The sequence below is a fragment of the Patiria miniata genome, unplaced genomic scaffold (assembly GCF_015706575.1).
Source record: "Patiria miniata isolate m_02_andy unplaced genomic scaffold, ASM1570657v1 HiC_scaffold_9, whole genome shotgun sequence".
NCBI lineage: Eukaryota > Metazoa > Echinodermata > Asteroidea > Valvatida > Asterinidae > Patiria > Patiria miniata.
The window spans coordinates 4,907,534-4,921,056 of NW_024037076.1; the positions used below are offsets into that span (position 1 = coordinate 4,907,534).

Genomic DNA, 13,523 nt, shown 5'->3' on the forward strand with positions numbered 1-13,523 from the left:
GCATCTCCGCACACAAGAATGAGGAGTTAGCGCTCCAGTAATTTAATATAGTTCTATGAATGTTCCATACAACGAGGTGAAGCCGAGTTGAATGGAGCCTTCCGTCTTTCAACGAATGAAAAATAATCTCACAATTGCACGAATGCAAAACATTCATTATTTGTATTATATAACATCCAAGTAGATCCTTGTCATTCAATTGGAGGATAAAACTATCAGAATAAACAACAATTGCAAACTGGTTTCCTAGCATCCCCTTTTTTCCCAGCTTGTTCAAAGTTCAAATTAGCAAAGGTTTAAAAGTCAAAACATTGACAATATGAAAGGTAAAGTTCTTAAAACAATGCAAAAAAAATCTGCAAGGCAAGTTCAGTTGGTAACTGCATACACCTCAGAGGCAAGTTTTGTACTGCTGTAAAACGCATAATGTGGTTTAGCGCAAAGATCGTATAGCGCTGCTGCGCCTATGCGCAGCGCGCTATACGATCTTTATCTAGCGTGCACATGCAACAGATCAAAAGGGATGGAACCAAAATGCATGGTGAATGGAACCAAAAAAGCACGGTAAGGATGTTTATGATTTACGTTTATGATTAATAAATGTCGCGTGATCTACAATCCTCCAATCAAATGACAAGGATTTACTTGGATGTTATATAAACATTTTAATACAATGTACAATATTCCAAAAAGTGTGGATGATAATTTGGAAGACACAATGTCACTTTGCAGGAAAGTTTATGATAAAAAACAAGTCTGTCTATCTAATCAACAACAGTGCCTGTACTTCATACAGGTTGTGAAATAAAGGAACCACTATGGTACAAATGTAGGTATTCATGGGTACCGTACAAGTATGAAATAAAATTTAAAAACAGCCTCTGCTAAATTTGACTTTCTTAAGGACATGTTATCACTTTCTGATGGCTGATAGGTCACTGTGTTTATAGCAAATGTGTTAATAGCATTTTGGAAACAATCTGTAAATAAATAAACACTGCAGACTAAAATCAACCACGTGGGATTCTTTACTGTGACTGTATTATAAGATAAGGTAGATTTATATTAAGTAAAAACAAAAACTAAAACTAAAAAAAAAAACGATACCGGTACTTACAATTTCAGGCTCCAGAGCCCTTTTATATACAGGCATGGGTTCATTGCAGCTTGGCATATAGTCACGACAGTAGTCAAAAGCTGCATATGGGTCTGGTACGATCAAGAATTGTTGAATTTGGCCCTGGATGGGGAGAAATAAAGACCAAAACACTCAAATCAGTAACACATAATTCTTGGAAAGCCGCAAAAGAGGGGGCCGTATCATAAGTCCGACGCCTCATAGGTCCGATGCCTCATTTTGGACTTATGAGGCGTTGGACTTATGAGACATAAAATTTATTTATTCCGCCTCATAGGTCCGACGCCTCATAAGTCCGACGCCTCATAAGTCCGACGTCGGAAAAACGAGGCGTTTAATTTGTCGGACTTACGAGGCGTCGGAGCTATGAGGCGTCGGACTTATGAGGCGTCGGACCTAAGAGGTGTCAGACTTATGGGCCTTTATTTGGCTAGGGGATGCAATTTTGTCGGACTTATGAGGCGTCGGACCTATGAGGCGTTAGACTTATGAGCGGACCCCCAAAAGAGTATAGTGGTGGGAGAGATCAGAGATTTCTAAATCCGGTTATCCAAATTTTTTTCAAATCGAATAATGGTTGTCCGATTTCACCAGAAGCTCCCATTCGACTCACACAGTCATGTTTACAAATAGTGATGAGTGAGGTGCCGCATGCAATGCCCTCCACTGGGTATAGTTTGCAGGATTACAAAACATCTCGGAGCTGTAATGCTGAAAACAAAATGGGTGGGAAATCCCCGACAAGTTAAAGGTAGAGTACATCATTTGAAGCTATCCAAAAAGACGAAATTAGTGTTGAAATGCATACTTGGTTTAAAGATGGTAATGGTTCTAAACTCCCAGTGAAATTATTGTTTCTGGCATGCTGTCATTTTGAAGAAAACAATAAAAGAAGGCATTTTCCGACAATGCATATTTAATTCGGTGAAGCCATGAATGAGTGCTCGCAAGTGTTGACACGATGCACATGAGCGTGCAGTTGCTATTATTCGTCAGTTCATTGCGTGACATCATGTAGCTGCAATTGACTGAATGAGAACGTGTTGTAGATGCTGATTTTGGGCGCAATTCAAAAGCTGACTCGGCAAGTTTTGAATCAAAATCAAGATCCTAGAATATTGTTTTTCTCAGAATATACAGCATTCACTGAGCTGAAACTTCATCCGGTTAGGTGCTAAGCACCGTTCTTTAGTTTTTGAGCACTTTTGTTGCTTCAAATGAAAGAAAAATGAACAAATGACAAATGATGTACTCAACCTTTAAATAGGGGTTTCAATCAGAGACCATGGAGCAAATTGGGGGCTGTTCCAGAGTTGTCTTCTTTAGTATGTGACAAAAAATATGGATAGTTTCAAATATAGGATTTCCAAAATCACCGAATAGTGGAATTCAAACCGATCATTTTAAGGCTTCTGGATTGTAATGCCACCACTACAGAAGAGAAGTTCAGTTGATTCATCACTGTGGACAGTTGTGATCACTGGTTGTAGGCAAGTCCCCCCTCCCACCCCCCACCCCCACTTTTTAAAGTGGGGGGGGGGATATTATATGGACGGTCCCCCCCCCCCACTTTTTTTCATCCCCGAATAAAAATTGTGGCCTAAATACGATTCATTCGCTCAGAATAGCTGATGCAATGAATCCAAACTTGAAGATGACGTGTAAATTTATGATGATCTTTTTTTTTCAAAAAAATTGTGGTATCGCACCTCAGAGCGTCTAGAATTCAAAAATTGGTGATGGAAAACCCCAATACTGAATTTACAGAATCTCCTCGACACAACTTTGATCCTATAAATACTTTGGTTGCAGTGTTTTAACCAGATTCTAACCAGATTTCTTTTCAGATTCTTACCAGCCGACCCCAGCAAACTCAGTGGTTGAGTGGTAAGACATCTGCACTAGTAAGCAGGAGGTCATGGGTTCGAGTTCAACCCAAGTAAGCTTTTGAATTGTGTGTTGCAAGTCCTAGAACACCGAGTACACAGTGTACAAACAAGTGCGAGTGCACAATAAGCTCTGGCTGTCTTGCATGAAAGTCTTGCGCATGAAATCTATGAAAATGATCACTGCCACAGTTGAAAAATGCAACGCCCAAAAATGCGATGCTGATGGCACATATGAAACACCATACTTTAGATGTATACCTTGATTCACAGTGATTTGTGATAAATACCACGTGTCTTTAACATTACTGCACTTATTTTTTACCTCAATTTACAAACTTTTCATAAACATCTTTCCTTAACTTTTACATACAATTTGTGTTAAGTATCTAATTTATTTTGTTTGCTTTTTATTTTAAATTAAAATTTGGTAGTTATATTTTGTGGATAACTTATGGGACTTATTTTGGTCAATTTTCCGGGACAGACAAATGCAAACTATAAGTGCATACGTATGATCGAGACAAAGCCAGTTTTCAGATAACTTTCGTCAGGAGTACTTGACAACGGCATGGCATTTGGTCAAATTTGGATCATTTTGGTAAATTTTTGGTCATTTGGTCAATTTTTGGTCAAAATGTTTGGTCAATTTTCGGGGACAGACAGACAGACCGACCAACCAACCGACCGAACACCAAGTAACATGTAGAAGCTCCTGCCAGAGCTCAAAAACCCACGCAAATTCCATCCGTGGAATAATTTTACATTCCTGAGCAAGTTCTTCATTCATATTGCCCTTGCTACTTTCTTCATACAGGGTGAGTAAAAAAAAAAGCGGAACCCAAACACCACAAATTAAATTTCATATTTTAAAAAATATGTAGCATCAAAAATTATAACGACTGGAAAGCCAATTTCATAAGCTACTTTCAGATGTAAAAAAACCGAAATTGCTCAATCTGTTCAAAGAATATCACCATTTAAATACAATGACCCTTAAACCTCTTTCGTCCAAAAAATGCGATTTCAAGAATCGTCGTCCCATAACTCACATTGTCTTCAAACATCGCAAACGATAAACCTCAGTTTAAAAGTTTGAAGTATTAAACAAAAACATTTTGAAGGCCCGACTTTAAAAAAAAAAAAGGAATTTTATAAATCATATTGTTTGCATAACCAGGGTTGTAAATAAAGACATTGTGTACTACAGTTGTTGACAGTTGTTGAAAAAAGTACTCTGTGTCATTTTCTTTGTTGTTCCAAACAGTCAGAATACACAATAAATTGCTTTTTTTGGACGAAACAGGTTTTAGGGTCATTGCATTTAAATGGTGATATTCTTTGAATGGATTAAGCAATTCAGTCAGTAATTTTTTTTCATCTTAAAGTAGCATATGGAATTGGCTTTCCGGTCATTATTATGTTTGGTGCCTACATATTTTTTAAATATGAAATATATCTTTGGGGTTTTGGGTTCCGCTTTTTTTTTTACTCACCCTGTACAAGCAATGGTAACTCTGACCTTGGCTCAAAACACATCATATGTGTCTCTGCCAAACTATCTCCATCTACTGAAAGTGTCCACCTGCTGTGTGCAGGTTTCTTGAATAACAAAATATAAGCTCGTGTGTCACAGAGCCCTTGTCATCTCTTCCTCTAGTCAGACAAGAATATTGTCCTAAATTTCATGTGTCCAAAGTAGAAGCCTAGGGAACTCTGTGCCAAGCCCAGTCATTACAGAGGAAAGTCTCATTACAGCCAATTATAACTTCAGAGTGCAGGGAGGTTAAAGGAGTTGTGACATAGTTTATCCTTGAGTCATTCAGGATTGTCAGATTTTTGTTCTGCCTTGCTGGGAATTACAACAGGTTTCTGATCTCTATGTTACTTTTACATCACACTTAATAAAGCATTGAGTTAGACATTCTAGAATGGACCTATAATATTTAAGTAAACTTAAATGGAAGGATTACATTTAACTCACTTTTAAATTATTTCTAATGAAGATGAAGTATTGCAATAAAGAAAGCTTTTGAACAGACTTTGGAAGCGGGGCAGGTTCTTAATTTTGGAAGCCTAAGAAAAGTAGAGAAGGTACATCACACTGTATGCGATCCATTATAACCAAAGATGGAAGGAACAATTTATTTGAGAGTGAAAGCTTATAATTACATCTTTATGTTTGTAGCTTATTTATGTTTATGCAACAACCTACTCAAAAAAACAAAAAAAGTCATTTTTAATGTCAATGGCAAGTTCAGAGGTAACAGGGACAGAAAAAATGTCACACTTTGGAAACTAAATTTATATAACCAAAAAAAAACAACCCAAAGAAAAGAATTATGAAAGATGTAAATCTTGAAAACAAACTAATGTATGGTATTCCATATGTGCCATCGGCGTCGCGTTTTTGGTCGTCGCATTTTTATGCTTTAGCAGGGATCATTTTGATCGATTTCATGCAAGACTTTCATGGAATACTTCTTGCAACACTGCCAGAGCTTATTGTGCACTCGCGCTGTACAATATTTCGGACACCATTTTGTGTAGTTGTTGGATGGTATCCAGAAGAAGGAAATGTCCCCAAAAGGTGGGCAGGGTGCGATTTTTAAGCTCTGGCAGGAGCTTCTATGTCACTTGGTGGTCCGTCGGTCGGTTGGTCGGTCCGATGGTCTGTCTGTCTATCCCCAAAAATTGACCAAAAGTATGGTGTTCCATATGTGCCATTGCCATTGCATTTTTCGCCAGAGCTTATTGTGCACTCGCACTTGTTTATAATGATAGCATAATGCTCACTCACCTCAAAATGTGTTCCTTGGAATGAATTACGCATATCCCGTCCAAAAATAAATATTCCATCGGTCTTAACATTTGCTGGGACACTTCTTGTAAGGCTAGCCGTCTCCGTCACGTTGCAATCGGTTATTAGATTCGCGTTCTGACCATTTACACTTAAAGCTATCCTGTGCCATCTGTAGGTACAAAAGAAAACCAAAGTTTATTTATAACATTTCTTTAGGCCCTCCATACAATATAAATGACTTCACAAGTATACAAATACAATGCAATGCAATGCAAAGCAACGCAATGCAACACAGCCCAGCGCAACGCACCAATGCAATGTAACGCAACGCCAATGCAACGCAATGCCAATGGAACGCAACGCAATGCAGCACAACCCAACACAACGCAACACAACGCCAATGCAACGAAACGCAACACAATGCCAATGCAATGAAATGCATCGCAAAGCAGAGCAACACAATATTCAACGTAACGCAATGCAATCATATTGGATTAAAGCATTGTTAATGCAACCACATGTATTGATAAATATAATGTAATGTGAAACTAACTACATGTACAGTGTGAAACAACATCGGTAACAGACTAACAGGTTAATGTTTAGGATTATACTCATAATTAACCATTTTGTGCAAATTATGAAGTTATGTGGGTAAAGTGTTCATTTCTGAAACTTTAGCTTTAGCTGCAAATTCCTGTTTGGAGACATACTTTTCTGTAATTGAATTTTATTAATGCATTCCTCGAAACGCACCCTTTTCTCACATTCCACTTTAATCATAACCCACATAAACACAATTCTGTCCTTCCCCCCCCCAAAAAAAAAAAATTGAAAAGAAAGATCTCCCAGAATATTGATCACAGTATAAAACCCGACGGCTAAAAAAATTAAACCACTATGAACTGCACTTTTACACACACAAAAAACCCAAAAACGTTTCAAACTTGAAATCTTTCAAAGTTTGTTGACATCGTGCTTAAGTTAAAACAATGGTGGTGATAGAAGTTTATTCATATTTCCATAAGGTATAGTGGCCTTTGTAAAAATTAATAATTTAAAGCTTTATTTTTCCTGATCAATCAATTAAGATGTCACATCTGCATCAGCTATAGCTTCTGTGAACACTCCATCTATACAGGGTGAAGTACAAAAAAAAAACGAAACCAAATGGCAAGACCTATTTTGAATGAACTTTTGCATGTACATGTACATGTAGTACTTTCAAAATCTAGGATATGATAGCCAAATCAATGAGCTTTCTTTTTGTACAAGTACCATTCAAATCACTAATGTACTTTTCGAGTTACGGAGTGTTCAACACAAACACCGTTTTAGTTAGTTTGTCCACGGATCACAAAAAAAGGTAAGAGTTCTTTAAGCAAAACGAAAACAATTCACATGCCTCTCTGAGAATGATTTTTTTTTTTCCGTTTTGCTAATAGAACACTTACTCGTTTGTGATTTGTGGACAGAACTTAAAAATGGTGTTTGTGTTCAAAATTCCGTAACTTGAAAAGTACATCAGTGATTTAAATGAAAGCTCATTGTTTGGGCTTTCATATCCTGGATTTCGAAAGTGCTACAGGCAAAACTTCATTCAAAAATCGGTCCTGCCATTTGGGTTTATCAAGCACATCAAGCACAAGATATCCAAAAGTTGCGAGTATAATAGCACCTGTCACTGATTTTGACTAGATCCACCACTTGTGACAACTTATGTGTTTACAAAGTAACAATCACTTAAATTTCTTCAATCCCTGTCCTGAGTTTTAAAAGCCTTTAAAACCCTTAAAATGGTTTTAAAATCCTTTAAAACCCTTGCTACGATTGGACAATTCAACTGAACAGTATACAGAAAAGTCGGATCCGGCAAAGAGCCTTGCAAAAACACATTCTTCTATGTTTAATTTGAATCTTGTACCATAATCATCATGACACGCAATGCAGAGTAGCTTTTAATGATTTACTTAATTTTTTTTAACATCTAGTTGCACTCATTTAGCATGACCATTTTGCGTTTTGCAAGTAACAAAGGGACTACCGGTTTATTATTTGAAAGCTTATACTTGGATTGAAATATCATACTGGTACTAAACACCCCATGAAATTATTCCTGCGCGTGCTGCCATTTACAATGTAGGAGATATCTAGAAATGTAGACGATTTCAGGCCCATCAATTTGACTGATTTTACGAACAAAGAGTGTCATGGACGAAATAGTCAATTTTGTGATCAAAAGGTTGTACATAGTTTTTCTCTGTTTTTTTCTTTCTCAAAAAGTGTAATATCTACCGAGCTTAAAATTCAACAGGTTAGGTTTTGAACATTCTTCGTTGGATTTTGAGTAGGTGTTATTATTGGAAACGCGCAAAATGCTTGAAAGCAATGCCTTTAAATTTTGGGACATTTTCTATTCTCCTTCGCATATTTATAGTTGAAACGGGGTCTGTTTTGGTGTATGGACAAATCAAAGTTTGTGATGGGTCCGGGCGGGGTGAATATGCCGAACCAAAATTTAATGTTCGCGTCATAGCAGATCGTATTTAGCAGATCGTATTAGGCCTATCGAGGGCAATTTTGACTTGAAAAGAAGCAGACGCCAGGGGAAAAAAGCGTCGCAACTTTCTCCATCATCATGGCAAAGCGGTTTGTTTTGCTGGTCTGCGGTTGTATTCGCACCTCGAGCTGTTTACATAACTGCGAGCTTGGCGAGCTTGTATACTCGTTGAGGGAAAGTGCAGCGGTCTAAGGTGATGACCTAAATATCCCACATAAGACCGGACTTGGTCGCAAGTGGTATTTTAAAAACTCTTCCAGTACAAGTGGGCCAATTAAGGATCAACTTCAAAATGCAAACAGGCAGTTTGATTTCTATTCCTGAGAGCACCGCCAGGACAACTGTATATGCAACAAGCATTTCACTTATGTCTTCATCGGTTATGTACATTACAGTGCGTATAAAGAAATGATACATTTAGAGACAAAAATATTTAAAAATACTAGCTCATATTTTGTTTAATATAGGTTTTCCCGGCCAATTTCCTAAAATGATAATTCACTTCTGAAAATCGGTCATTCATTTTCGTCTGAATTTCAGAATCGCTCTGAACACGAGTTTCATTTTCGCTACCACAGCATTCGATTCCATTTCAGTTCAATCAATTAATAAGTGATTGAGCAGCACCTTTCATTTATGTCCATTCAGATTCGTTTAAAAGACTTCTTTTTCGCTTTTAGAGAGCGATTTCAAACAATCACCATTCTATTTCACTTTTAGTTTAATGCCATCGGCACCAGATAAAATAAGGGGTTTCTTTTTCATCAACCGTCAATCAAATTGGGTGTACCTGAAATCAATTTAGACAAGGCATGCTTACGTAAATGAATGCACAGGTTTCTCAAAACCGAATGCACGGGCAATGAAAAAGATTGAACTTTCGTTGAATTGAAATGGAATTAAGGATGTGCATTCAAATGGTGTTGGCAAGAAGAACCACCCTCATGTGATGGTAATCATTTTGCTCTTCAAATCAAACTGACAAAAAAATTAAAGTTGTGGTTTTTTTTCACCATTTTTTTCGATGCACATCAGCTCGGTGATTTAAACTGATGATAAACGACTTGTTGAACCTTATAACAAACATAGCCCGTCTGACTGAGCGGCCCGGGCGACAGGTGAGGTCTAAGGGAGGTCGAAACATTGCACCCCAGCATGCATCACTTTCAGAAGTGACGACAAGAAAACGACTGCCAGCCAGGCACGTTCAAGTAAGGCATCAATACCCTGTCCCCATGGGCTACGCGGACCCCCAAAAGAAAGAGGATTTAACCTCGGGATCAGGAACTTGGGTGATGAACTCTTGACTACTTCAGAAATATGCGCCTCTTAAAGGTACACAGAATCGTTTGCTTGATGTGCATTTTGTTTGAAGCAACAGAATCGCTTGAAATCCAAAGCAGGGTGCATAACGACTATTACCTGTGGAGGTTTCAGCTCGGTGAATATATTTTTAGAAACCGGAGAAAACATATGTACATTTTGGGGGAGATCTCGTAACTGGATTGCGTTGCTAACGCACGTACAAAAAAGGGGCATACGGGCATCCCATTTTGACACCTTCTTCAATGTGTGTTTTCTTCCGAGCAATACCACTTCAGGTGGAATAATTTCTCAGGGAATACCTATACCGGTCCTATCTTGACTTTCAGCAAGGTTTCTGTACTTTTTCGGGTAATTGCAAATGATCCTACGTGGCTTTAAAAGAATCGGTTTGCATGGTGTCTTTTATGACTTTTTTTTTTTTGGTCTTTTGGGAGAAAGACACTTTTATTTGACGCCAACTTTTTTTTAGAGGGCTTGTTTGCTGCTTCAGTTTCTTTATACATGTGCTGTAAAGAAATCTACCCTTCCCTTCAGACTGCTCGGGGGGAAGCCCACAAAGTCTCAAGCTCCCTTCCTTTTTTCTATACAAATGGGGATTTGCACATCAAACACTCTGGATGTTACCAAAGACAGCTGCTAGTCCCTTCTTTGAATGTCTTCTAGTTTGCTGCACATGAATGAATGCCTTCCAGTGGATTTGACACGGCGTCATGAAGTCGTCACTGTACTGCAGGCAAAGGCTAGCTCCAGACGTCGAATATTATTTCGAATATAATTCGAATATTTCCAAAGCTTTGAATCGGACAAGGCATAATGTCGACGTTTGAAGCATCCCCTGCATTTTGGTGCCGCTGCAATGTCGTACGCAAACGAATTAAATCATACGACAAACAAGGTGGTTCTCGAACCACGCGCCTCGCCTGGTTTCTTTTCGGTTTTTTTTGATAGAGTGAGGTGTGCATTGTAGGGTGGCAATGGCAAGGGGAAGTAATGCGGATGAGAGGGCCCTGATCAGTGTAGAAATAATTGTGGGTAGTAATGAGGGTGAACTGCTAATAATGACCTCAAATGACCTTTGACCTGAGCATGTGCCCTTTCACATCATGGTCATATGAAGGTTCCCATGTTGCTCTAGTATTACCCAAGTTTAGTTGCAATTGCACTTCAACTTCAGAATGCGAGCAAGTGTACATTTTCAGCCCAGTTGACAACTTGACCTCAGATGACCTTTGACCTTGGTATGAGACCTTTAACATCATGATCATGTGAAGGTTCCCGTGTTGCATCTATGAATCAAGTTTGGTTCCAATTGGACTTCAACATTTCAAATGATACCAATTTTACATTTTCATCCTATTTTACAACTTGACCTCAGATGACCTTTGACCTTGGTATGTGACCTTCGACATCATTATCATATGAAGGTTGCCATATCAGGTTTGGTTCCAATTGGACTTCAACTTTTCAAATGAGACCAATTTTTTGTTTAACTTTAACCAAAATACCGCATACATTACATACGGACGTACGGACATATGTACAGACATAGTGATTGAATGGTCTCTTTCCTGAACTTCGTTCAGGCGAGACAAACATCGGCTTTTGCACTCAATTTGCAGAGCGGCGTAAATGGTCACGTTTTACAACATGATACTTGATAGGCCTCCTCATTGCAGCTAAAGACCCACAGGCCGTCGACCAGATATATAGGGCGTACAGTGTTAAAATATAAAAGTGAGAGGATTTCAAAAGGACTCTAATAAGTTTCGTCACGTTCTAAAGGTCCCTATATGCCTATTGGATCATTATATAATACTTAGGAAACATTTACAAAATCCTTCGGGACCACCAATCGGATGTTACATATAGGGCCTATAGGCGAATCATGGTACGTGATCACATACACGCACGCGACCCCTCCAATGGAAGAAACCACTATATGCACACAGCAACTGCCCCATGGTGGACAATCTGCACAATACACCCAGCACAATGCTTTCGCCACTGTGAAGGGAGCCTTTTGGTAGAATTGATAGGGTGCACGGCATAGTATACATGTACATGTATGGGATGTGACGAAAAGCCCACAACGAACTTTAAATATAGGATTTTGTACAATTTTTCTTGTAGGATCACTGGAAGACTAATTGGTAAGAATAGAGCGGTAAAGTACGCATACATCAGCTATTTCAAAAGATAGAATCAATCTGGGCCACATGATGTACTGAAGTCCTGAACAGATTACAAGCAAAAAAGTAATCGCATACATTTACGAGATTGAGTCCATCAGCTGCAGTTCAACAAACAAGGTTCCACAGTCATATTTATATCCAAAATATAGGACGAATGGCTGGAGTATAGTGCTAGTTATTAAATTACTGAACGAATTATTTTGGTATGATTTCCTTTTTTGTATTGTCGACTTTATGCTAATGTTAATCCTTGTGGTTTTGGTGGGTTTTTTTTAACATCCCAACGAAAGAAACAATCTATAGAGCATATTTGTGATATCATATCTAATAGAATGATTTGATTTGTCTCAAAGTTTAATTTGTTTGACACTTTCACGAAGGGGGCACAAAGCTCTATGTACGATTCGGAGAAAAAAACATATCAACTTAATCTTCTTGACAAGATTGTTGTATCCTATATTACCTCCAGAACTTGAAGTAACATTTCTACACGTATCATGCGACAAAGTAGATGTCCTCACGCACATTCACAGCTTGACACAAGGGCTTGACAAGACACCTGGTTAACGAATATGAATGGAGGGGTGGTAGCCCTCAATTTGTAGCCTTAAAGCCCAGTGTCAAAGATCAAACTGTGCATTTCTTCCGATTCAACCACAATTACCAGGCCTGCAGGGGCAGATAGCATGATTTTCCAACAACGACGTTCAGAACATGTGAAGATGTCGGCAGACAACTGAATTCTAATCAGGAAGTAATTACTTAAAGGCGCCTTCCCTTTCCTACACCCCCGTCTAGGTAAATGAACTGCCCCGTTTGGAGAAAGTTGCTGAAGGAAGCACAATTGAGCAATCGCACCGAATTTTTTATCATCCACCCATGCGGCGTGGGGCGGGTTCAACAATACGAATGCATAAAAAAAATCCGCGTATAGTCCTCCAACAATTTATAGCGGGCAAATGCGGCAATTCCCCTGCCCTGACACAAGCCAGAAATGTCCCCCTAGGGATGCACGCGGGGTCGCGACAGCTGTGATAGGGAAAAACTATGTTCAGATCTGTTTCTGTAACATGTTATCGGTGGGATAACCTTAAATCGAGGTCATGGAGCATTACAAGCGGCCCGCAGGTTGTCATCGTGACCCAAACAATTCCACTGCAAGCAACCGACTTGGAAGACTTTTGTATAGGCTAGAAAGAAATATATTCATCTGCAATGTTTATAAGAAAGAGATCCTCCGTTGCCAACCTCTTACCACATTTGCCAGCCACGCTCCAAAATACATATCGTTTTTTCCCTTCACTTGCTGTTTCTGTCACTTGGTTTTCCATGTTTTCCTTGTTTTTTCCCCGTAATCAGTTGCATGCAACCTGTTACAGCGCGTAATTTACATTCACGTCGTCATTTGTTTTTAACATTACATGAACAAAATGTTATCAAGCACTGAGCGTGGCAGCTATACACCTTCCTCGAATTTGATGCATGGGATCCCATGCATGCCATTATGGATGGAAGAATTTCAAATTGAAATGTATACAGTCCGTGCAGACAACTCGAGTATGGCCTTTGGTAAACAAGACGAAACAAGCCTTGTAAAACTGTTTCCAGAGCTCCCCAA

At 38.8% G+C, this 13,523-nt stretch overlaps 1 protein-coding gene across 1 annotated transcript in view; it reads right to left on the bottom strand.

Annotated features, from left to right (window-relative positions):
• The window catches only part of LOC119720340 (collagen alpha-1(XI) chain-like), a 36,734-nt gene that overhangs the window by 4,711 nt on the left and 18,500 nt on the right, over positions 1-13,523 (bottom strand). Inside the window, exons 4-5 of the mRNA XM_038189980.1 lie at positions 5,825-5,996; positions 1,118-1,240 (exon numbers count right to left, since the gene is read on the bottom strand). Coding sequence (XP_038045908.1) covers positions 1,118-1,240; positions 5,825-5,996 — 295 coding nt within the window. The remainder of the gene's footprint in view (positions 1-1,117; positions 1,241-5,824; positions 5,997-13,523) is intronic.